Source organism: Bufo bufo, chromosome 4 (genome assembly GCF_905171765.1).
Source record: "Bufo bufo chromosome 4, aBufBuf1.1, whole genome shotgun sequence".
NCBI lineage: Eukaryota > Metazoa > Chordata > Amphibia > Anura > Bufonidae > Bufo > Bufo bufo.
Window position 1 is genome coordinate 43,551,021 of NC_053392.1, and position 26,938 is coordinate 43,577,958.

General features: G+C 48.5%; 1 protein-coding gene across 2 annotated transcripts in view; it reads right to left on the bottom strand.

Moving 5' to 3' along the window:
* The window catches only part of KIF13B (kinesin family member 13B), a 156,259-nt gene that overhangs the window by 75,280 nt on the left and 54,041 nt on the right, over positions 1-26,938 (bottom strand). For both annotated transcript variants that reach the window (XM_040427155.1, XM_040427156.1), the window contains exons 9-14: positions 22,866-22,978; positions 19,423-19,534; positions 19,109-19,321; positions 15,836-15,946; positions 13,287-13,421; positions 4,459-4,589 (exon numbers count right to left, since the gene is read on the bottom strand). In XM_040427155.1, coding sequence (XP_040283089.1) covers positions 4,459-4,589; positions 13,287-13,421; positions 15,836-15,946; positions 19,109-19,321; positions 19,423-19,534; positions 22,866-22,978 — 815 coding nt within the window. The remainder of the gene's footprint in view (positions 1-4,458; positions 4,590-13,286; positions 13,422-15,835; positions 15,947-19,108; positions 19,322-19,422; positions 19,535-22,865; positions 22,979-26,938) is intronic.

Below are 26,938 nucleotides of genomic sequence, written 5' to 3' on the forward strand. Positions count from 1 at the left end.
CAAGGAAAGTAAGGATATTGCGAGACCGAGGAGACCTGGACATTATCATATGAATTGCCAAATTAAGAAAGTACTGCCATACGGAAGACATTAAGACCGCGTGCAGCAAACATTTCAATTGGCGCGAAAATTTGAATTTCAACTGATAGCCCTTGAGACCGGAACCGCAAAGGAAAGTATGCCGAGTCGAGGGCTCACCGTCCAGTGTAAAAAGATCTCCTGGTAAGAATATCCTATATAAGCGATCGCTTTGCAACTAAATACAGCGGGACGCCGCTGTGCTTATTAGCAGTCTAAAATATCGTCTGTCCAAAGCATTGGAAACTATACACGCTTGAAACTTCGGGCACCATCATACACATGTGCTAAAAGACTATTCTGCAAGCCGACTATAATATTCGGCAGTTCACGATCATCTCTACTACAAAAACTTTGCATTGACTACTTACTCATGTATATTAGAGACTGGTCATAATCGAAAGCCAACAATTATTTATCGAATATTTTACCTATTAATTTTTCAAATATTCGACAAGCACAAAAACGCATCCAGTTACCATTAGTGTCCAATAAGATTTTTACGAATATTTATAAGAATATTTATCTGAAAATGTATCTGATTATTATTGAATATTCGAATTTATCTTTTTTAAATATTCATATATGGGGATCTATATTTATGCTGTTTTTATTTTAGGTTTTATCTACCGTTGAACTCTCACCGCTTTGATTTATCCTCTGCTGTTTTGAATATTGTTGAATTTTATTATATATTATACATTGTCCATTTTATTGTATTTCACGTTAATAAAAGATCCCTGTACTTTAGAGAGTGCCCCACTTCTATTTCTTTATTATATTCACTTTTATCAGACTGGGTGTAGTCTGTTAGTGGGTAGCACCTCTGTTGGATCTTCACCTCATTTTAGTGCGACATTACTTTATATTCAAGTTAAAATATACCATCGGATTGGAGAAAACTCTGATCCTATGGTATATTAACTCCTGACTTTACATTGAAAGTCAATGGGGGACGGATCCGTTTGAAATTGCACCATATTGTGTCAACGTCAAACGGATCCGTCCCCATTGACTTGCATTGTAATTCAGGACGGATCCGTTTGGCTCCGCACGGCCAGGCGGACACCAAAACGACTGTTTTTTCATGTCCGTGGATCCTCCAAAAATCAAGGAAGACCCACGGACGAAAAAACGGTCACGGAAAAACTGAACCCCGTTTTGCGGACCGTGAAAAAATACTGTCGTGTGCATGAGGCCTATAACTGAGGATCAGTACAGGATAGGTAATGTAATGTATGTACATCCTCGGGATAGGTCATCAATATCAGATCGGCAGGGGTCTGACACCCCCACCGATCAGCTGTATGAGGAGATGGCACAGGTGTCTGACCCCTTTAATTGGTGCGGGCCGGAGAGCCCACTGAGAGAAATTACTGCCGTCTGAATCGGGTCCTAAAGAGTCCATATAATACGTTCATATAAATCCCATATAAATACTGCAAACCCCAAATAATACCAGCATACCACGCATAATACAACAGGGTGGCTTTAGCTTGCTCCTGTGGTTTCCCTTCATCAAGAGAGGCCCCAGGCAAGTGCCCAGTTTGCCACCCCCTAAAACCAGGTTAAGGGTCCATTCACACGTCTGTAATTTGGGTCCGCATTCATTCCGCAATTTGCGGACCCATTCACTTTCAATGGGGCTGGAACGGATGCAAATCCACATTTCCTGGATCCGCATCCGTTTTTTCAGGATCCGCATCCGTTTTTTTGGGATCCGCAATTTCGTTCCTGGAAAAAATGGCATTTTCTATTATAGGGTCTGATGTGCGGATCCGCAAATTGCGGATCGCACATTGCAGGTGTCCGTGTTTTGCGGATCCGCAAAACACTTACGGACGTGTGAATGGACCCTAAGAGAAACATAAGCGAGTCGTAACGGATAGAGGGTTTTCAGATTATCCAGTGACAGGCACTGAGCACTGTGTCCCGCTCTTCGTTGTACGCTCCACGTCCTGACTTCTCTCGGGCTGCCCCTACCCTCTAGAACGCTCTTCCCTGACCAATTAATTCTTTTTGTCATCCTTTCCTATCGATTTTGCTGCCAAACTAATATCTTGGCGGGATACTGGAAATCATGATGATCGGATCAACCTGATTCTTGGTTCCCTCCGTGATCAGCGGCACCATACGGTTTTGAGAAGCGGCGATCACCATAAGCCACCTGCGCATTAACTATGTATGTTTAGGGTGCCATTATCCTTCCCCTCATGTCCTCAGCTCTCTCAGACTGTAAGCTCTTTGTCTTGTTTCCCTGCATCTTGAATGAAACCCTGGCACCATTAGTCTTGTATAATGGAAACTGAACGGGAGAGGAGGCCGTGTGTGGAGGGACGTGCGCTGGCTTGTCACGGCTCGGGGGCGACTTATTTTAACCCTCGGCAGGTATGCAGAGAATGCGGTTAACGTGAAAGATCATATTATATCTCAATGAGCCAATAGTTACTGGAAAGACGAGTAAACATTATATACATAAACTATCCATATACAATCACTGTCAGACAGTAGCACCTACAGTCACCTGACTTACCTGCCCCGCGCTGCCGTCTCACCTGCCGCCTGTCGTATCTACTACTCCACCTGTTTAACAGCGCCGGAGCCTCTAAGACAACCACCTGCAGACTGCTGCCAGGTAATGAGGGTGCACAGATCATTACCTCTCATCTCCTGCGTCACCTGGCCGTAAGGTTCCCACGAGAGGCCCTCTAGTGGCCGGAGACGTTTAGGATTTGAAAGTGCAACCTATTAGCGCCATCTTCTGGTCAAACAGTTAAAATGCAACCAAAAGTGAAAAAATTATAATTTGCAAAAACTACTGATTTTTGGGGAGTTACACAAATACGGGGCTTCAGTTTAGTAAAATATCTCGCCCCCCCCCTTCCTATAAGGAGACTCCCTTGTTCCAGTGACAACTTGTCTGTGCGACAACCCTTCCGCCATTTCTTAAAAGGGAATCTGACACCAGAAAACGCACAACGCATTGTAGGGCTAGCTCAGCTGAATGTAATGATGGCTTTCACTTCATGATCCGTTGCTTCATTCTGGAGAAAAAATGTATTTAATCCATAGGCAAACGAGCAGTTAAGTGCACCGAGGGCGGGCCCAAGCCACTCTATGTGTGCACCCTTGCTCCTCCTCCTTTTGATTGACAGGACCAGGTGACAGGACTATGCAGGAACCCGGCCCGGTCAATCGAGATGGAGAGGGAGGAGCAAGGGTGGACAAAGTGATTAGGGCCCGCCCTCAGTGCACCTAACTGCTCATTTGCATGTGGATTCAGAACAAAGCAATGGATGGCTAACTGAAAGGTATCATTACATTCAGCTGAGCTAGCCCTCGAAGGGATTGTGCCTGAGTTAACAGTGAATTCCCTGGTTCCTGGGAAAGCTGGGTGACAACAACCATGTCAGTTCTTTCTATGGAGTTTCTCCGCAGATTTCAACCCTTTCACTGCAAGGTGAAATCGCAGAAAAACTTACGGTCAAATCCTAGATGGATTTTTCCGGGAACATACGCCTATGACGACCATACTGTGAGCTTTAAAAAAAAACAAACAAACAAAAAAAAAAAACTAAGAAATGACAGAACAGTTGAAAAATATTAGCAAAATTCTGGAGAACCCCTTTAAAAAAATAAATAAAAAGCATATGATTAAAAAATCCCTCCCAGGCGCCGTCTGACAGAAGGAAATAACCAGTGTAGGACACCATTTTCCACCCCAAAGCGCAAGGAATCCCTATGAGAGTGACAACACAGAGTCACCACAAGGGGCGCTGTCAATGGGGTCCATTAGGCGCAGTTCACATCCGGCACAGTTCCTAACAGAAGCTACAGTGCAGATGTGACCCCCCCCCCCAAATTAAAGGGGATGCAATAGCATACGTCATAAATGTCCTATAGGCGCGGGTCTCAGAGGTGGGAGCCGCACTTGTCTTAAAGAATTTCAATGGAGAACTAGCTGCGCATGCGGACCCTCCGTTCACCGCTATGGGGGTTCCAAAAACAGTCGAGCGTTCACTAAGCCATCTTCAGAAGTCCCATAGTGATGAAAGGAGGGGTGTCTGCACAGGCGCGGTGTCCTCTCCATTCACTGCTATGAGACTTTCGGAACATAGCCAAGCGCGCTCACCTGGCTCCCATAGGAGTGAATGGAGAAAGCCGCGCATGCGCAGCGCCCTCTTCATTCAACTTTGAGGCCAGATTCTTAAGATACGGGCTCTTCCCCGAGGTGGGACCTGACATAAAATGTCCTGATAGAAATACCCCTTTAAGCCGCCCAAAGTAGGACGTTTTAAGGCTTCTACCAGAGTGTCCCTTTAGGTTTCCATCAGTTAACCCTCTCCTCGCTGATGTCCAGTATAAAGAAGAAGCTTTTACCTGGCGTTTTTCATTGGCGTTAATGTGACTTGTCCTTCGGTGGAAATATCTACGAGGCAGTGTTCGGGGAGGATTCCCATCCCACAGAGCTGGATGTCCTGCGAGTTGTCCGATCCTATGAGCGTGTGGTCCTGAGAAGAGAAGGAGAACGTGGTCAATCATCCAAGAGTAGACCACAAGTCTCGGCAATAGAAAAATCGGGATGTAACTACTCCTAGCTGCTTGCTGTCAGTGAATGGAAGTTTTTTAGTTTACACGCAGAGGCTGCGTGTCTGGTGTAGACATCTCAGGTAACATATGACTGTAACAAACTCTCAGCTGTGAGAAGTACAAGATCCGGACTGTGGATGAAAAATAATTTTCCCTTTCACCGAAAGTAAGCAGAGATCTTGAAAATGGTGACAAACTGGTCCGCAAAGAAAATGAGAAAGCTGCAGAACTTCTCATTACACTGTACTGAACGCTGCCATACTCACCCACACAGGACCGATTCGGCATTTCTCGTGCGTGCTCAGCTACTAGTGCAGGATCCGGGCGCCCGCATGCTGCAAAAGTTTTGCTGATGTGGTTTGCTTGGCTGGTCTTAACACCGGCAAAGGCTCCAGCCCCGGGACTTGGGAGGACTCCGTGTTGGGCTGCCCTGGCCCATGTCCAGCGCTACCCCTCCCCCGCTCTTCTCTCCCAGATAAGACTCGCCGGGCCAGATCCCACTTTCCAGGAGGGATTGATTACTAAGCAGATGGAAAACAACAGCCTCTCACACTTTGTGCCTTCACCCTCATCCCAGCGACCCTGACGCAGCACATCGCACAACGGGAAGACGTTTTTCTGCTGGGGCTGCAGATATTTACATGCGGGAGATGTGACCGGAGGGAGGATGTGACAAAGTGACTTTGAGAAAATGTTCTCTCTCGACACAAAATGAAACATTGAAGAAACAATAAAAAAGTAACAATAAAAGTGACATTGAAAACAAACGGAAGAACAGCCTGAAGTCGCAGAGACGTGATCGAATGGCGGAAAAAACGGATGTATTTTTGCCATGGAATTCGAAGCAGAAAACCCGTGCCCGACCCTTGGATTTCTGCAGAGGATTTCCATTTGCACCATCGTCGGGGGCATCGCTAGGTCAAAACATACGGGGCTTGTACCCCAAATGTACTGACCAGCGGTGGGACATGGAGGCCAATAGACCCCTGCCCCACCATTCACTGTCCTAGGCCACGAGGCCTAAGGCTTATGAGAAAGTAGAATGGCATAGGCAGTGGTGATGACATCATCGCGACCGCCAGCACCAGGTCTCAGGTGGCGCAATGAAGTGATCGTGTGCACCGGTGCCAAGGCCGCAGGTGGCATATTCAACCCAAGAGCCTGAGCCGAAAAGCGGGCAACTGGGCCTGCATCACGGACAGGGAGTCGGGTGAGACAGTACTGGATGCTCGTCAGGGACATTATATCTACAGGGAGTACTAGAGGGGGCAGTATAACTACTGGGTGCATTACAGGGAGTATTACAACTGCTGGGTGCACAATAGAGGGGCATTATTACTATCGGGTGCATTATAACTATAAGGAGCATCACAGGGGGGCATTATAAGTACTGGGAGGACTATAGAAGCATTATAACTAATGAGGGCACGATAGGGAATACTACTGGAAACACTATTTAGAGGGCAAATCTAAGTATTGGGAGCACTATGGGGAGCATTATATCTACTGGGGGTACCAAAGTGGGCATTATAACTACTTAGGGCAGGATAGGAGGCATTATAACTAATGGGGACTCTACAGGGCCTTATGGAGGGTCTTATTACTATTGGACGTACTGTGGGGGCGTTATAAATATTGGGCACAATATCGAGGGCATTGCTACAAATAGGGACACTTTTGGGAAGCATTATCACTATTAGGGGGCACCATTCTTAATAAAGGCACTCTGGGAGAGAATTATTACTATTGGTGGGACTTTTGGGAGCACTTTGCAGACCATCCATATGGCAGTGGTATTTCTCCAGTATACTATTTGGGAGCACAGTTTTGGGGGTATCAGCAGGAGAACAATATTGGGGCACTAGAAGGGGAAAGATAATAGAAAAGTGAGGAAACTAATAAGTCTGTGTGGCAAAGAAGCCATCATGGCGGATTGGGTCGAATAGAGAAGATGAGGAAGGATAACATCTACATCAGAGTAGGAGTCACTGGATGTAAGAGGTATGTGGTGCTGTGTTCTTCTGTATGTGTGATGGTACCGATTGGAATGCTCATCCAAATACGCCTTTAATCCTGGGGCTGGTTTGAAAATTTAACATACAGTACAGACCAAATGTTTGGACACACCTTCTCATTCAAAGAGTTTTCTTTATTTTCATGACTATGAAAATTGTAGATTCACACTGAAGGCATCAAAACTATGAATTAACACATGTGGAATTATATACATAACAAACAAGTGTGAAACAACTGAAAATATGTCATATTCTAGGTTCTTCAAAGTAGCCACCTTTTGCTTTGATTACTGCTTTGCACACTCTTGGCATTCTCTTGATGAGCTTCAAGAGGTAGTCCCCTGAAATGGTTTTCACTTCACAGGTGTGCCCTGTCAGGTTTAATAAGTGGGATTTCTTGCCTTATAAATGGGGTTGGGACCATCAGTGGCGTTGAGGAGAAGTCAGGTGGATACACAGCTGATAGTCCTACTGAATAGACTGTTAGAATTTGTATTATGGCAAGAAAAAAGCAGCTAAGTAAAGAAAAACGAGTGGCCATCATTACTTTAAGAAATGAAGGTCAGTCAGTCAGCCGAAAAATTGGGAAAACTTTGAAAGTAAGGGCTATTTCACCATGAAGGAGAGTGATGGGGTGCTGCGCCAGGTGACCTGGCCTCCACAGTCACCGGACCTGAACCCAATCGAGATGGTTTGGGGTGAGCTGGACCGCAGAGTGAAGGCAAAAGGGCCAACAAGTGCTAAGCATCTCTGGAAACTCCTTCAAGACTGTTGGAAGACCATTTCAGGGGACTACCTCTTGAAGCTCATCAAGAGAATGCCAAGAGTGTGCAAAGCAGTAATCAAAGCAAAAAGGTGGCTACTTTGAAGAACCTAGAACAGGGGTCGAGTCGAGGGGGAACGGCGTTCCTGCACTTTTTTCATGGCAGGAACGCCGTTCCCTATCAGGGCAAAAGGACCAGGAGGAAGCGGTGAAGGCTTTGTACTCACCGCCGCCTTCCTGGTCCTCGGCTGTCTGCTGTGAGGGCTGCGCACAGGAGCCGAGTGAGTCGCTCTGTGACGTCACTCCGTGCGCAGCCTACAGCAGTAGAAGAGGAGCGTCTGCGTCCAGGAGCAGGAGAGGTAAGTGTAAGTGTTTTTTTTTTCCATATTTTATTTATACTATAGGCACTGGGGGGGAACTGATGAGAGGCACGGACGGGGGGGGGGGGCTGATGAGAGGCACTGACGGGGGGGCTGATGAGAGGCACTGACGGGGGGGGGCTGATGAGAGGCACTGACGGGGGGGGGGCTGATGAGAGGCACTGACGGGGGGGGGGCTGATGAGAGGCACTGACGGGGGGGGGGGCTGATGAGAGGCACTGACGTGGGGGGGGGGGGCTGATGAGAGGCACTGACGGGGGGGGGGGGGGGCTGATGAGAGGCACTGACGGGGGGGGGGGGCTGATGAGAGGCACTGACGGGGGGGGGGGGGGCTGATGAGAGGCACTGACGGGGGGGGGGGGGCTGATGAGAGGCACTGACGGGGGGGCTGATGAGAGGCACTGACGGGGGGGGGGGGCTGATGAGAGGCACTGACGGGGGGGCTGATGAGAGGCACTGACGGGGGGGGGCTGATGAGAGGCACTGACGGGGGGGGGGCTGATGAGAGGCACTGACGGGGGGGGGCTGATGAGAGGCACTGACGGGGGGGGGGCTGATGAGAGGCACTGACGGGGGGGGGGGGGGTGAGAGGCACTGACGGGGGGGGGGGGGGGGGCTGATGAGAGGCACTGACGGGGGGGGGGGGCTGATGAGAGGCACTGACGGGGGGGGGGGGGGGGCTGATGAGAGGCACTGACGGGGGGGGGGGGGCTGATGAGAGGCACTGACGGGGGAGTTCCCACACTTTTTTCCCCAGGACTTGACCCCTGACCTAGAATATGACATATTTTCAGTTGTTTCACACTTGTTTGTTATGTATATAATTCCACATGTGTTAATTCATAGTTTTGATGCCTTCAGTGTGAATCTACAATTTTCATAGTCATGAAAATAAAGAAAACTCTTTGAATGAGAAGGTGTGTCCAAACTTTTGGTCTGTACTGTATATGTATGGGGCTTGTGCCCAGAATCTTTTGAGACCTTAGGAACGCCCCTAACCACCATAGAATCCTCTCCCCGTGCATTAGCCTCAGTCATTGGGGTTAATACATGTGGCGCTGGTGCAGATTTCGGCGTGGCTTCGAAAACAAAACCGTGCCAAGAAGGGACATGCGTGTTCATTATTTTACTAAATGTAGAAAATTCCACACTGCATGAACTAGTTGTATGTAAGTGGAAGATCAATGCTAGGCGGGTTTTAACATTGATATTGGCGCTGAAATGAACCGGTAATGGTAATCCTGCCAGCGAGAGAAGTAATTTGGCACCTGACTGTCCGGCAATGGGGGTCTGTGCCATCAGTTGGGTAAACCTAATGCTGGATTACCATTAGTGTTGAGCGAAGCGAGCTTTGGATGCTTCCGAAGTTTTATCACGAAGCAACTTCAGATGAATAATACTGCACGGAGATTAGTCTCCGTACAGTATTAGAATGTATGAGCTCCGATGAGCAGAAGTCACGCAAGTTCTGTTTTAAGTTTTAAAGTGGTTTTCCACTTTAAAAACCAACAACCAAAGTTATTCAACAAAGTCACGCGCAACTTCGTGAATAACTAACTTGGGCTCATCGGAGCCCATACATTCTAATACTGTACGGAGACGAATCTCCGTGCAGTATTATTCCAAAGTTTTGAACGAAGCGACTTCAGATGAAGCATCCAAAGCTTGCTTCGCTCGACACCAATTACTATTTTCAAAGTGGCCACAATATCGTAACCGGCGAATGGGCAGATTACAGCGCAGGAAGATGGAACGATGGGAAAAACCGGGCGTACTCAAAATTCTACAAACACTCCATGAACACGTGTGACGATGTGCAAAGTGAGATTTCTGGCTTTCCTTTCACATGGAAAATTATGCCAGGAACGAAAACGGATAATTATATATGTGTGTGTAATTATATATATATATATATATATATATATATATATATATATATATATATATATATGTCCCACCCCAGAATTGCGGTAGAATGCAGATTTGTTATTTTCTTATGGAGCCCTGCCACCTGCAGGCCTCCATAAGAACTACAGCGGTCAGAGCATGGGACTCTTCAGAGAGACCCAGGCTATTAACAGAAACAAATGGCTTCCCTGATCTCGGTGTAAGGGAGCCGCTCAGGGCCTGGGTAGAGATGGCCTTGCGGTTCGCCCGGTGGTCGTTTCGGTCGGTCCGCCGGCGCCATGTTCTTTGACCCGTGACACATCCATCAGGTGGTACAGGACAGCCAATGGAGACGTTTCAGCACATGGACATACCACCTACCTTATAAATAAACCCGATCTGGCCGCCATTTTACATTCTGTGTTTTGCCGCTGTAGGGAGAGGTTGCTGTGTGGAGCAGGGACAGACTGTTAGGGACACCAAACACTATCTAATAGGGCCACAAAAGTCCTTTTAAGGACTGGTATATGTGTGATATACCGAGGGGTGCGATATACTTATAATATACTTTCTAACATAGAAAGTACACTGCTTAAAAAAATAAAGGGAACACTTAAACAACACAATGTAACTCCAAGTCAATCACACTTCTGTGAAATCAAACTGTCCACTTAGGAAGCAACACTGAGTGACAATCAATTTCACATGCTGTTGTGCAAATGGGATAGACAACAGGTGGAAATTATAGGCAATTAGCAAGACACCCCCAATAAAGGAGTGGTTCTGCAGGTGGTGATCACAGACCACTTCTCAGTTCCTATGCTTCCTGGCTGATGTTTTGGTCACTTTTGAATGCTGGCGGTGCTTTCACTCTAGTGGTAGCATGAGACGGAGTCTACAACCCACACAAGTTGCTCAGGTAGTGCAGCTTATCCAGGATGGCACATCAATGCGAGCTGTGGCAAGAAGGTTTGCTGTGTCTGTCAGCGTAGTGTCCAGAGCATGGAGGCGCTACCAGGAGACAGGCCAGTACATCAGGAGACGTGGAGGAGGCCGTAGGAGGGCAACAACCTAGCAGCAGGACCGCTACCTCCGCCTTTGGGCAAGGAGGAACAGGAGGAGCACTGCCTGAGCCCTGCAAAATGACCTCCAGCAGGCCACAAATGTGCATGTGTCTGCTCAAACGGTCAGAAACAGACTCCATGAGGGTGATATGAGGGCCCGACGTCCACAGGTGGGGGTTGTGCTTACAGCCCAACACCGTGCAGGACGCTTGGCATTTGCCAGAGAACACCAAGATTGGCAAATTCGCCACTGGCGCCCTGTGCTCTTCACAGATGAAAGCAGGTTCACACTGAGCACATGTGACATATGTGACAGAGTCTTGAGACGCCGTGGAGAACGTTCTGCTGCCTGCAACATCCTCCAGCATGACCGGTTTGGCATTGGGTCAGTAATGGTGTGGGGTGGCATTTCTTTGGAGGGCCGCACAGCCCTCCATGTGTTCGCCAGAGGTAGCCTGACTGCCATTAGGTACCGAGATGCGATCCTCAGACCCCTTGTGAGACCATATGCTGGTGCGGTTGGCCCTGGCTTCCTCCTAATGCAAGACAATGCTAGACCTTATGTGGCTGGAGTGTGTCAGCAGTTCCTGCAAGACGAAGGCATTGATGCTATGGACTGGCCCGCCCATTCCCCAGACCTGAATCCAATTGAGCACATCTGGGACATCATGTCTCGCTCTATCCACCAACGTCACGTTGCACCACAGACTGTCCAGGAGTTGGCAGATGCTTTAGTCCAGGTCTGGGAGGAGATCCCTCAGGAGACCGTCCGCCACCTCATCAGGAGCATGCACAGGCGTTGTAGGGAGGTCATACAGGCACGTGGAGGCCACACACACTACTGAGCCTCATTTTGACTTGTTTTAAGGACATTACATCAAAGTTGGATCAGCCTGTAGTGTGTTTTTCTACTTTAATTTTGAGTGTGACTCCAAATCCAGACCTCCATGGGTTGAAAAATTTGATTTCCATTTTTTTATTTTTGTGTGATTTTGTTGTCAGCACATTCAACTATGTAAAGAACAAAGTATTTCAGAAGAATATTTAATTAATTCAGATCTAGGATGTGTTATTTTTGTGTTCCCTTTATTTTTTTGAGCAGTGTATATTATAGTGCATTTGTATTGTGCAGCAGTTGTGTGCGGTTTTGCTGCGTTACCGCAGCTATAGATAGTGACAAATGACATTGGAACAAATAATTTCTACTGGTTTGATATACCAGTTGCCCCCACAAAAAAGTGGAAAAAAAAGTGACCTACAGTAAAATTTTTATCCATTGACCGCATAATGTACCTCCAGCCACATAAGTATTTGGTGGCTGCAAATATGAGCTGAAGGTTTTTCAGGTTCGCCTATCATTAAAGTGAATGGGGCGCGCTGCAAACTTGCGGTTCACGAACATTTGATCGTGTTTGCGCGTTCACGAACCGTCCTGGCCGATGTTCGTCCATCACTGACCCTGGGAGCCGCCTCAGATACTATGGTTACAACTGACCATGGCATCTGAGTGGTTGAACGTCCATGATCGGCGTTTTCGCCAATCGCAGACATTAACCTTGGGTGTCTGCTGTGTGAACATCTTTAAAAAAGAGACTACATCTGCCGTACAAGTACGGGGCTTGTCGTCAAAAGGGGTTAACATCAGTGCCGTGGCTGCAGCCAGACCTATGATACACAGGAGAGGTGAGCCAGCTCGTCATCTCCCAATCGGCTGCCCATCCGCACCGGATAGGTTACTTGCTGCCATGTCCCCTTCCACTGCTTGCAGAAGCGATGTAATCCGTAGTTCTCTGCCGATCTCCTGTAGACTGCAATTTACAGTTACCTGTGCTCCCGACTACTGGATACTCGGGTGACTAATTGCCCAGCCGTTCCCTTGATGAGTCCTGACACAAAGGACAGAAAGATGCCATGTCGGGCAGGGAGTTAGGGAGTCATTAGGGCAAGTTGGCCACACCAGGGTCAGGTTCCGTTTGGGGTGACCCTTTTTGGGGTGGCCCTTTTTGTGACATTGTTCCCGACTTGGTCCTTAAATCCACGTTTACCACCTTGGAAGCAGGAGATACTGACAACGTGCGAGTCCTCCGACTATGCAGCACGGGCATCAACCCTGCATGGGCATTTATCATTTTTTGACAGTTTTTCTACTGGTGTCATTTTATAGATGAACCTATATTTTAGTGAAAAGTTATGATTTAATTCCCTACCTCTATTAACAAAAAGTTGCACTTATTGCTTCCCTTCCCCCACTTCTCTCGGCAGCTGTTATGAAGTACATTAGCCAGCAGAGGGCAGACAACACACACGGTGCAGACCCATTCCCGGGGTACTGGAAATAGGATGCAATTTATAACCATAGGAAAGTGCACATATCATAAAGGCATCTGGTAGGAGGGCATTTATGTGCCCGTGAATGCCCTAATACCCGGTGTATATAATGGGCATATTCTGCACACATTCAACAACATACCTGTGATTTTCAATGCAAAGCAAACAATCGGCGCCTCACCTTAAGATAATAAACCAGGAGTTCATTGAGGGCAGGATCTGCATTTAAATTAACTAAGAAACATTTATTATCTCCGACTTTAATCCCTGAGGATTGCAGTGAAATTCCAAGACTTTCCAGCTGCTTCTGCCGCTCCTGTAATGGAAGGAAAAAAACACAGTGAAATGTAAACTCGGATACAAGTGCGGGGGAGAATGATGGCAACGCCCGGCGGAAAAATTACCTAAGCCGCTGCAGCGCCAAGATGACCCACAGGCAACCAGACAGTTAAAGAGGCAGTAACCCAGTATGTAGGGGGTACACATATGGGGGTCCTTTATTAAGACCGGCATTTTAACCCTGCGCTGGCGCTTGCTGTGCCTCTACATACCTTAGGCGCATCTACCGCTGGCATAACAGCCTTGAAGGGGCAGTCCCATCTCAGACAATGGGGTCATATCGCTAGGATATGCCCCCATTGTCTGATAGGTTGGGGTCCCACCTCTGGGACCTCCACCGACACTGAGAACGGAGCGGTCCGGCCACCGCCAAACGCTCTCCCCATAGGATTGAATTGGAGCACGCCACGCTTGCGCAGCCACCCTCCATTCATTCCTATGGGGCCAACGAAAATAGACGAGCCCGCGCTCTGCTATTTTCAGCGGCCCCATAGAAATGAAGGGAGGGTGGCTGCGAGTGGGCAGTGCTCCCAACACAGTCTTCAGGGGTCCGTTCTTGATGTAGGTGCGGGGTCCCAGAGGTAACGATATGCCCCCATTGTCTGAGATGGGAAAAACCCTTTAAATCTATGCCAGCTCCCTTCCTGGTGTAGATTTAGATCAATTTTTACGCTAAAAACTGTAGTAAAAAATTATAATTGAGACGGGCCGGGCGGCGTCGACCACGTCCCCTTTTTTTTTTTTTTTTTAGAACTGGCGTTCGTGGCATGAAAAGGGGAAGAAGTTGCAGCTTTTGTCGCAAATCACCTTTATCATAAATGACACAGTGTTTAATCTGTATAATGAGTGCACCGCTATAATTCTGTCGTGCAGGGGAGACAGCCACCTACATAACTTTCCACGTAAGTAGCTTGATCTTTAGAGCTGCCCGGAACGCTGTGGCTATACCCCGTCCATGTACTGTATAGTAGTGTAGCAGCTGCAAAGTTTATATCATGACCAGCAGATGGCGCTGTGCAGTCACTGAACACAAGCTCGGCAAGTACAGAGAGAAGCGGCGTGGATGTCCTTAGTGACTAATCAGATCCGCAGAATCCTACACTATAATGAGTGAAGAGTATGGTCGCCTTTGTGGATGATGGTTGACCCATAAATATTTGATTGGTGGGACCAGACCCCTAGTATAGCTGCGGGTCCTGATAACAGGGGTGTGTGGTCACTAGCAGAGGGGTCAGTGCGCTCCACTGAAGTGTAAGGCCCCCTGCAGATAAGTGTGGGTGAACACACATACACCGTGAGCTGTCCGCCTCCGTACTTCCATTCCGCGGCTCCGCAAAATAGATAGAACATGTCCTATTCTTATTCTCAATTGCGGACAAGAATAGGCATTTTTATCACAGGGCTGGCAGTTCTGTTCCACAAAATGCAGAACGCACACGGGCCGGTATCCGTGTTTTGCCCTTAAAGGGGTTCTCCATGAATTTGATAATAATGGCCTCAGGATAGGTCCTCAATATCCGATTGGCACCTGGCACTTCTGCCAATCAACTGTTAGAAGAGGTCACTGCGCTAACCAGAGCTCTAGGAGGTGCTGTGGCCTCCTCGCAGCTTACCATATAGTTAGCAGATGTGGATGGTGCTGCGGCTCAGGCCCATTCACTTGAATGGGGCTGAGCGGCGCCCCGGCCGTGTGACCAATGAATGTGATGTCACTGGCCTAAGCACCCAGGGAGCGCCGATGTCTCTTCTAACAGCTCATTGGTGGGGTGCTGGGTCTTGAACCCCCGCCGATCTGATATTGATCCTGAGGAAGGCCATCAATATCAAAATCCCTGAAAAGCCCTTTAAAGAGTTAACACTTATCCCTTATACCTGTGATGTCTAACCTCCGGCGCTCCAGCTGTGGTAAAACTACGACTCCCAAGATGCCCCCTCGCTTGGCTGAACTCTGCAGAAATTAATGAAGCATGCTGGGAGTAGTAGTTTCACCACAGCTGGAGTGGCGGAGGTTAGCCATCACTGCGCTTATACACAGAATTAGGGGGTCTAACCAACGCGTTCCCCAGAGATCACAAGAACCGAGGTCTCCTTTGTGAAGGCATCAGTAGTGTGCAAGTGCGACCACCACTCAGCGGCACGGACGGAGACGGCCATCAGCCCATAGAAATTTACGGAACAGCACTACTGCTTCACTCACAAAAGTGACTCTAGGACATCCGTTCTTGCAATTTCTGGGTGAGATAAGTGTTATTTGATGGAAAACCCCTTTAACGGTTGGCATAACGCGCAGTCAGTGGACAGCTATCTGGGTCAGACGAGCATGCATGTGTACTGGGAGAGGTGGGCAAGCTGCCGCCACACAATACAATACAGGGCTCTAGTGCCACTAACCTGAGCGATCTCCTCCGTCTTCCGCAGCTTCTCCTCCCATGTAACAGTCATCTCTTGGATGAGCTTCTCCGACTCCTGTAACCGTTCCTTCAGCTCCGGGGCTTTCATGGACTGGTGAAAGGGAAGAGGGAACATGTATGAGTAGAACACAAGACAGCATGCACTGACGACACAGGGATCACTTTCTATGCAGATGATGTTCGTTCCAGTCAATGATTCAGATAACTGGGGGTCCTGTTGCCCCTTCTCTGTGAAGCCCTCATATGCATGGCCACATCTGCCCCAAAAAGAGAGGGGCTCCGCGGCATCAGGATCTGTGGATCCCCGTTTAATAAATGATGATATCTGTCTGCGGAGTGTTCTCTGCCCAATACACACTCAGGTCTGCCGAGCATGCAGGTTTTCTGAGCAGGGAAAAAGCTGCCATCAGGCCCCTCTAGCGGCGGCTTATCGCCCATGGGAATAGAAGAATCTGGCATGCAGAAATGCAACAACCCAATCCTTATTGCACCATACACCCGACATTGGGAGAGAGTGGAGAGGCCCCTATACCCATTAGATGGCAGCTCAATCTCGCTGAAGGCGGGTTCAGCCAATGATGTGCACTGCCAGCTTTTGTGTAATTGGTAGTAAGTGCCCCGTTGTCAGATATGAGACCCACACCTGCCTCTAGAAGGGGATCCCCGAAAGTGAGGGAGAGTTCACTGAGCGCGTGTGGCGTGCTCTCCATTAATGTCTATGGGAGTTCTGAAAATAGTCAAGCAAGTGTGTGCAGCCATTTTCAGAACTCCCATAGAAATGAATTGAGACCGCAAAGCACAAGTGCGGCCACCGCTCCATTACAGGAGTTGTCTCATATCGCTGGGATATGCCCCCATCGTCTTATAGGTGCTGGGACCCGAAACTATAAATCGAGAACTGAGCCCTGAAAGTGGTGGAGGGCGCACTGCACATGCGCACCCACCCTCCATTTATTTTCTATGGGGCCGCCGAAAATAGCCGAGCACTGGATGGGAGCGGCGGACGGTCATGCCTGGTGCGCTCCTATTCACTTGTATGAGGAGAGCGCTTGGTCATGGCCGGTCCAGAGTCCTCCAGCCACTTTGCGGGCTCCGTTCCCAATATAGCTGCGGACCCGCTCCTATAAAGACAATGGGGGCATATCCTAGCGATATGCCCCAATTGTCTGAGATGAGCCAACTCATGGAGTGGTGGCCGCGCTTGTGCTTTGCGGTCTCAATTCATTTCTATGGGATATGTCCCGATTGTCTGAGATGAGGCAACCCCTTTAACTTCTATGAGACGTAGATACTGGAGCTGAGCGCGGGCTATTTTCAGCGGTGCCAAAACGAATCGAGGATGGCTGCGCATACGTGGCTGCTCTCATCAGGGGGGGGGGGGGGGGGCGGCCCATTCTGGAAATTGGGGAGGGTCCCAGAGGTGGCACCTGTATTCTAGCGACATGACACCAAAGTCTCAGATTCCAACAACCCCTTTAAGGCCTCCTCCCCACACAATTGTAAATGCTTGTATACAAGTTCAGGAACTTCAAGCATTTTGATGCCATTTTTTTCCAAAACCCAACATTTCCTGGTCAGGAGTTTTCATAGGCTTCGCTGTAGAAGCTGAAAAATAGCAAAATAAAGATTTTCTGTACAGAAGACCGCGGATAAAAACGCCACATCCACAGCATTATACATTTCGGAAAAAAATAAAAATGCTGTGTGTGTGAATCCAGCCTTGAATGACTAGGACAGGGAGGCTCAACCTGCGGCCCTTTAGCTGTTGCAAAACTACAACTCCCAGCATGCCATAATAGCTGTAGCCTGTCCAGGCATGCTGGGAGTTGTAGTTTTGAACAGCTGGAGGGCCGCAGGTTGAGCATCCCTGGACTAGGATATACCATCACCTAATACAGGGCTCGGACTGCTGGGACGCCCACCAGTCCCTACACGGGTTGTCCAGGGGCTATAATAGGTCTGGGGGTCCAGGTCCCGGCATGAGCATAGACCAACTGTATGTAGAGGCCACGGCACAAGGGCGTGTCACGGCCTCTGAAGTTACGTCCATCAGTCACGTGGCCTTTGCGCAGCTCAGTCCCATTCAAGTGAAAGGCTATAAGTATCAAAATATTGGAAAACACCTTTAATAGGACACTACTGCCAGAATTATTTTCAGCCTTAAATACATCATATTAAAGGGGTTCGGGGTTTTAATATTGATGACCTATCCTCAGGATAGATGTAGATAACTGGTCGGCACTGCAGTGTAGTAGCGTGGCGGTGCACGTGTCCGTGGGTTGGCCTCCCGGGAAACAGCAATATGGAAAGGACCGGCACTCGCAGAAGGTAGCTTTTAGGGTGCTAAATTTATTGGTCACATATCAGTGGCTAGTGATGCGTTTCGGCACTCTGTGCCTGCATCAGACTATCTAGCCGGTCCTTTCCATATTGCTATCCTCAGGATAGGTCATCATTATCAGATTGGTGGGGGTCTGACACCCAGCGCCCCCGCAGATCAGCTGTATGAAGGGAAGGAGCACACAGTGTGCAGTGCCGTCTCCCTTCTCTGGTATAAGGCAAAGCAGCGGTGAGCAGGAAAAGAGATGGGAGACGGCACGTGCATACAGCTGACTGGCAGGGGTGCTGGGTGTCGGACCCCCGCCGATCTGATATTGATGACCTATCAAAGCCTGGAGAACCCCTTTAATATGATGTATTTAAGGCTGAAAATCATATTTGCAACAGCGTGCTATTAACGGGGTTTTCCAGGATTCTGATACTGATGGCCTCTCACTTAAATGGGGGATACGGAAGATAGATCATCAATATTAAAAGCCCCTTTAAGTAAGAAAATGTCCCCAAAGCTGCCCATAGCCTTTAATTACATACAGATTAAGGAGACCTATTGCTACGGAAATTTGGAAACGCTAGGGTCAATACTCCCAAATATACAGTACCTGGTGGACATCAAATTTTTCTATCACTGCGCAGATTTGCCTTTCAATAGTGTAGAAAAGCTGGGTCTGATGAGAGTAGGAATCCATCGAGGCCCTGAACAATAGTTTCGGCAATGCAATTACTGACCACAAGAGTGCGCTGTGGCCTCACGCTGCACACTGCTCATATACAAAAACATGGGAACTAGGAACAGGGACTTTCTCGTCTTTTAGGCAAATTCTAGAGACTTACACAAGACGTAAAACTCCCCAGTTTTTAGTAAAAATAACCACAGAGATGTACAAAGAGCAGTTCTGCAAGATGCGGGGCTCACCTCGGCCTGCGTCAGCTGATCCCTCAGCTTCTCCACCTCCTCGCGCAGCTCCCGGATGATGCGGGCGTTGGGGTCTTCATTCACCACGGCGTGATTGACTATGTTTTTGGCCCGGTCGGCGTACCGCAGTGTGGAAAGGGTCTCGTCGTAGTTATCGGCGGCAGGGCTGACCGTCGCGACCATGGCGGTCTTGCTGTTGCCACCCAGACTGTCCTGAAGTTAGGAATGAAGGTGTGTGAGCTCTCCAGAACCAAGCAGAAAACCCCTGATGGAGGAAAGATCTCCGACACCGGGCGCCAGGATCACGCACTTACTTTCAGCAGCCACGTTAACACGGAGTCCCGATACGGAACAAACTTATTCTTATTCTTGCCAGCCCCTTGGTCTGCCAGCGCGGAGATGACCAGCCCCAGGGTGGTGAGGGACCTACACGAGAGAGAAAAGCACAAGAGGACAGTTCTGTACTCAGGCCTCACCCAATATTAACTGTACCCATAATCTGCCGCATTGCTCTCTTGTTATGCATAATGCATTCATCTTTCCCACGGGCAGACTGGCCATATACCCTACAAGGAGACTACCCAGTGGGCGGTGATGCCGAGGGAGGGCGTCCTAGCCCTTCTCTTGGACGCCAACGGGTACATAATGATCTGATACTGTCAGCATTAATGTGGGTGCATCAGGCAGTTATACACCTGGCCACCCTCCTGAACTCACCTGCAGCACCTTCCTCAGGGTGGCGACAGGGCAGTATTTTGTGCTGCACTGTGGTATGTGGTTTTGTTGGGGGCAGTATTTTGTGCTGCACTGTGGTATTTGGTTTTGTTGGGGAGCAGTATTTTGTGCTGCACTGTGGTATTTGGTTTTGTTGGGGGGCAGTATTTTGTGCAGCACTGTGGTATTTGGTTTTGTTGGGGAGCAGTATTTTGTGCTGCACTGTGGTATTTGGTTTTGTTGGGGGCAGTATTTTGTGCTGCACTGTGGTATTTGGTTTTGTTGGGGGGCAGTATTTTGTGCTGCACTGTGGTATTTGGTTTTGTTGGGGAGCAGTATTTTGTGCTGCACTGTGGTATTTGGTTTTGTTGGGGAGCAGTATTTTGTGCTGCACTGTGGTATTTGGTTTTGTTGGGGAGCAGTATTTTGTGATGCACTGTGGTATTTGGTTTTGTTGGGGGCAGTATTTTGTGCTGCACTGTGGTATTTGGTTTTGTTGGGGGGCAGTATTTTGTGCTGCACTGTGGTATTTGGTTTTGTTGGGGGCAGTATTTTGTGCTGCACTGTGGTATTTGGTTTTGTTGGGGGGCAGTATTTTGTGCTGCACTGTGGTATGTGGTTTTGTTGGGGGCAGTATTTTGTGCTGCACTGTGGTATTTGGTTTTGTTGGGGGGCAGTATTTTGTGCTGCACTGTGGTATGTGGTTTTGTTGGGGGGCAGTATTTTGTGCTGCACTGTGGTATTTGGTTTTGTTGGGGGGCAGTATTTTGTGCTGCACTGTGGTATTTGGTTTTGTTGGGGGGCAGTATTTTGTGCTGCACTGTGGTATGTGGTTTTGTTGGGGGGCAGTATTTTGTGCTGCACTGTGGTATTTGGTTTTGTTGGGGGGCAGTATTTTGTGCTGCACTGTGGTATTTGGTTTTGTTGGGGAGCAGTATTTTGTGCTGCACTGTGGTATTTGGTTTTGTTGGGGGGCAGTATTTTGTGCTGCACTGTGGTATTAGTGGCCCCGCCTGGTGTGGTTGGGGAAATGCAGTGGTGCTTAAAAGTTTGTGAACCCTTCAGAATTTTCTATATTTCTGGATAAATATGAACACAAAATACATCGGATCCTAAAAGTAGATAAAGAACCAAATCAAAGTCAAAAATATTAGACTTGGTCATTTATTTATGGAGGAGAATGACCCGAAACCACACGTCTGTGGGCGGTAAAAGTATGTGAACCTTTGCGTTCAGTATCTGGTGTGACCCCCAATTAAACATTTCCGGTAACTGTTGAATAGTCCTGCACATCGGATTGGAGGAATTTTGACCCATCCCATATAAAACAGCGTCAGCTCTGCTACATTGGCGGTTTTCCTCCCATGGACTGCTCGCTGCAGGTCCTTCCACAACATTTCTACTGGAATAAGGTGCTTAAAGAGTAACTAAACCTTTGTGTACATTTTAATAAGATGTCCCTAATGCCCTTAGAACACTTTTTGTATACTTTTACCTCTCTAACGCCACTGTGCGCTTAAATCTCAGTTCTCTGTACACCGCGGTGTACGGAGTACGAACTGCGAATTTTATGAATGGAGCCGCATAAGCAGGGAGTACGGGCAGCTGTGCATATCGCTGTACATACCCTGTACCCATGGGCTATGCCAGAACTAGTTCCTGCCTGTGCCTGCTCCACTAAGCTAAGAGAACTGCATGTGGGCTCTTAGCTCAGCGGAGCAGACAGAAGCATGGCATGGTACGTGGGAACAGGATACCCATGAGCTATGCCAGGAGTTAGTAAACCTCAGGGGGGCACGGGCAGGAGCAGCAATGTGCGCCCCAATGTGTACTCCGCTGAGAAGTCAGATTTTAAGCGCACAGCAAAACGTGCGCTTTAGGTAGGGAAAAGTGTCATAAAAATACAACAAACATTAATAAAAGTATATTACAAAAAGTGTTAGGGCATTAGGGACCGGTTAACAAAAATGTATACTAAAGTCTAGTTACTCTTTAAGGCCACTATTCTTTGGTAGAATGACTTGTGTGCTTAAGGTCGTTGTCCTGCTGCCTGACCCAAGTTCTCCCGAGATTCAGCTCTCATACAGATGTCCTAACTCTAATTCAGAATCCATTGTTCCATCCATGGTGGCAAACCATCCTGGCCAAGATGCAAACCATCCTGGCCAACCATCCTGGCAAAGAGGCTCAAACCATGATACTACCACCATCGTGTTTCACAGATGGGATTAGGATTTTAGGCGTTTAGTTGCTTAGAGGTTACTTTGGGTTCCTTTGTGATCTTGTGGATTATTACACACCCTGCTCTTGGCGTGTTCTTTGCTGGTTGCAGAGGGTATTAATGGTCTACAATTTCCTACATTTGTACACAGTCTGAATGTGGATTGGTGGAGTCCAAAGTCTTTAGAAATGGCTTTGTAACCTTTTCCGGCCTGATGAGCATCAACAACTCTTCTTCTGAGGTCCTCAGAAATCTTTGTTCCAAACTGTTCTTTGTATAAAACAGGTCGCCCACTCACACCTGATGGTCATCCCATTGATTGAAAACACCTGACTAATTTCACCTTCACATTATCTGCTAATCCTAAAGGCTCGCACAATTTGGCCACTCACGGACATGAGCATAAATAAATGACCAAGTCTAATATTTCTGACTTTATTGATTGGATTTTGGTTATCTTTATATCTACTTTTAGGGCTTGTATAAAAATAAGATGTAGATTTAGGTCAAAATTATTCAGAAACATAGAACATTCTGAAGGGTTCACAAACTTTCAAGTGCCGCTGTACATTTTCTGCATAAAACAAGGGATTATCAGCAGTAAGCGCCTCTGCACCTGTGGATGATCCCCTGGAGTGGCTCTCTAGCATGTGTGCTATGGTGTGGAGCGTCTGCGCTGTGGGTAAGCACGCTACATGGGAGATTAAATGTGAATGACGCACGCTGATCACACGGTTACCTCTGAATAGACGCGGCTCACAGAGGGCACTTCAGATAATTACCCCCGGCCCCACACGCCGGCGCCAGGTGCTCCGCACTCACTTGTTAATGTTGCTCCCTTCTTTCAGTCGCTCCCCGGCTGCTCCAGTCTTTGTGGCTCTCTCGCTCCCGGCTAAATCCACCAGGCTCAGCTTGCTCACCTTCTCACCTGAGGTCTGGATAAAAAAAAAAAAAAAAAAAAAAACACAAATAAAAGGAAGACCCCAAAACTGCTGGATATGTCGCATCACAGTCATGTACAGCTTGGCTCTGCTGGTACTGTAATAAACTGGTACTGGTAATAAACTGTCTCCGAAAAATCCACGCCACTTGTGAACATACCCTTATGCCCCATTCACACAACCGTATCCGTTTTGCGTTCCGGAAATTGTGGATCTGCAAAATACGGATGCGGCCCACGTGCATTCCACCCCATTGTGTTCTATCAATTTTGCGGGGCCGCGGAACGGACATACTGATGCGGACAGGTCTGCATTTTTTTGCGGCCCCACTGAAATGAATGAGTCTGCATCCGATCCGGATCGGATGCGGACCAAAAATACGGTTGTGTGCTTGGCTGTTTCTGTAGTCCCAATCACATTGCGCTGCCGCATCCAGGAGGGACTGGGTCTAAGGGCCCCTGTTGTAGAGATGCGTGCGGGTCCCAGAGGGGACTTGAAAATGAGAGAGATTGGTCCCCCCCCTTTCCTGGCAAAAGTTAGGCAGTACACGGACCCCCATTAACATAACTGAGGTCTTCCTATCTGGCAGAGAGGCCTTTAGACCCCCTAAGGCCCAAGTGGAGGCCACCAATTCTGAAGGGTCCCACCACCAAATTAACATGTAGGAGGGTCCGACAGACAGTTTCAGTCCAAAATCTGACAGGCTGGAGGACAAGGGGCGTCAGCGGCAGCCGCCTATCTCCCCTCTTGTAATATTAGAGATGCTAACACGTAGTTTATAACATTGTAAATCGGTAAATTCGGGACATTTATGCCCCAATCCGTGAACAACCAGCTGGGACCACCCATTTTTTGGCAAAATTGCTGGTGCCGACTGAAAATTAGGCGCCGTGCACACGACAATATTTTTGGTCCACATACGATTTGCATTTTTAGCGGATTGGATGCAGACCTATTTATTTATGGGTCCGCAAAAAATGCCGACAGCGCGCCGGGTGCAGTCTGCATTCGTATGTCCATTTTGCCATAAGGCAAAAAAAAATTTGCGGACAGGAATAGGGCGTTAAAACACAGGGCAGGACGTAGGGGTTGGGCTAACGGGGAACGCGCCAGTGACTATATTGCAGGCTGCAAAACAGGATACGGTCGTGTGCCTGAGGCCTTAGGGACAGACCCTGCAGAGGTGGGACTGTTGGCCTGCATAGCTGCACCAAACCCTTCATGCCATGTGCGCCATATTGATGAACTTGTCGCGATATTCCTAGACTCGTAGATGAATTAAGTCATAATTTTGCCAGGAAAATCCTGTGAATCGTCAATTGCAGGACAAAAGGGAAGCATTTTATGTAAACCTCGCCCAAAAGGTGACCATATACGGGTGTGCGAGTTGAGGCTTTAAATGTCCAGGTGCGCTGGGAATCGCGGTCTTACTCTCACAACTGCATCCAAGAGACCCGAGACCTCATCCACTACGATGTACCATCAGACGGCGGCAACGTGCCCGGACTGACGGCGGCAGGGAGCGAAGTTGTGTCTCCGCATAGTATTAGGGATATCCTTCATCGCCCCGGGATCATCCATGTACTGGAGGAGAGCAGCGCAGGAAGCATCTATTAGTGACAGGATGGCTCCATGTAACGGAAGCGGCCTGCAATAATCTCAGCTCTGTGGTGAGGGGAATGGGGCGGCACCAAAAATCTGTCCTGGAATTAATGGTTACATTTAAAAAAATAATAATAATCTAAAAAACAAAAACAAAAAATAGAAGAAATATTTCTCCCCAGCCAGCTGTGACTTCGCCCCCATGGCCGAGCGTTTCTTTACGCTGTAACCCGAGAGGCTGACGAGCCGCTGACGTTCCCAGTGCACAGACGGAGCTCGTCCTGTATTAGTGATAGCCCGGGGGGCGCAGCGGGCTCATTACTGGGGGCGGCTTACAATCACCTCCCCTCTGCCCTAATGACAGCTCTCACCCTTTCATCTTGCCTGGCGAGTCCCCCATTTAAATAGCCCACAGGAGCAGAGATAAATGGCTGCCAGGCACATGCAGCACCACTTATCTCCTAGGAAAACTAAGAATTGTTCGGGGAAGGGTCTCAGAAGTTGCGATGTCAGATTGTTCAGACACTGACATTTCAGAAAGTTTTTTAAAATGACAGCATTCAACTTGCAGGGCCGCCTCGCGCACCCCACCGGCAGGGGGCCGCCTCGCGCACCCCACCGCAGACATACGATTCTCATTTATTTTAATGGGTGTGAAAGATTTTGCGGACAAGGAGAGAGACAGGGAAAATCCTGTCAATCGTTAACTGCAGGACAAGCGGCTGCAAAAGGGGAGCACCTTATGTAAACCTCGCCCAAAAGGTGACCATATATGGTGCATGCGCCTCGCCCACCCCACCCCGGTAGAGACACCCCTCAGCTGCAGGGTAGCCCTAAACCTCCCCCGGCTGGGCAGGGTCACCCCTCGACTACAGGGTCACTCCACAGCAGCACCGAGGAGTCGGGACCCCCAGAAGATGCAGTCATAATAAAAATGTTATTATGACGGCAATGAAAAATAGTCCCATTCTGGATTATCGCCAGGATTACCGGACCTTCGAGTGCCAGATTGTAGGATCTTAGGCCCCGTGCACACTACTGTGTTTTTGTTCTGCATCTGATCCCCTTTTTTTCCAGGGATGTGGACCCATTCATCTCAATGGTGTTGCAAAGGATGCGTAAAGCACACCGCGTCCTGTCCGGATGTTCGTTCTGCAGCATCTGACCGATGTCTGTTTTTTTCGGATCCCCAAAACAGGCACGGTCATGTGAATGATGGAACAAGACTCCACCACTCCGGGATTCCCTCAGCCTTAGAGAGTAGTAATCCTCCGGACAGGGCAGTAGCAGTAACTACCACATCTGGGACGCCACGGCTTTGCAGCACGGGGTTAATTAGCATTTACTCACAGGCCTGGCACAGTGGGCCGCGCCATGAGCACAGATGTTAAGGAGGAATCCTGAAGCTCAGAGCACAATCTGGAGGACACATTCCACATCCTGCCCTCCAGAGGTCATCAATCAGCCGGGTGACAAAGGAGCAATAGAAGTGGCCTGCAATGAGGGAGGGGGTCCCCTACAAAACAGATCTGGGGTCTTGTGGAGAAAAGATCCTCCGCTGGGGTAGTGGATGACTTCCAGTTCAAGGACAGAGGTCAAGTGGCCAGATGTAAAGGAAGCAGATGACACTGACCAGACAGCATCCCACCGAGACCGCAGCACGTACAGGGCGAGCCGGCCCCGCAATACAGATAGATCTGCAGAACAGAGGGCTGGGATGTTAAAAGGTTTGCTGTCAGTGAATGGAAACATTCTTGTTTAAATCCAAAAAGCTCAAAAGCAGTCAAGACCTACTTGTTACAGCTGAGGGTTTGCTACAATTGCATGCAGTCTAGACAATCCAGACAGATACATTGTAGCAGAAGAGAGATTTGTGCCGCTGATTTGTGTACAGCGTATAATAGCAGACGTGCGGGGTCAAACACTGGAAACGGGGGTGTAAAGTAGACCCCGGCTCACCCCAATACCCCCCCCCCCAGTCCGGGTGATCACTTCTGCAGCAGGAAGTGTCAGGGGGGGGGAACAAAAGTAACTTCATGATAAATTCTGCAAGAATCAGGCAGGAGGGAAACCACAGCAAGTACATGACTCACATCCCCCCCCCCCCCCCCCCCATCACCAGCCGCACCGCCAGATACCGTACTCCACAATAGACCTTCATCTCTAGTCTGTGCTGCAGAGACCTCACACAAGATCAGATCACTCCTCTCCTGAAATACTCTGTGCTGCCAGGACCTCTCACAAGATCAGCTCACTCCTCTCCTGAAATATTCTGTGCTGTGGGGACCTCTCACAAGATCAGCTCACTCCTCTCCTGAAATACTCTGTGCTGCCAGGACCTTCCACAAAATC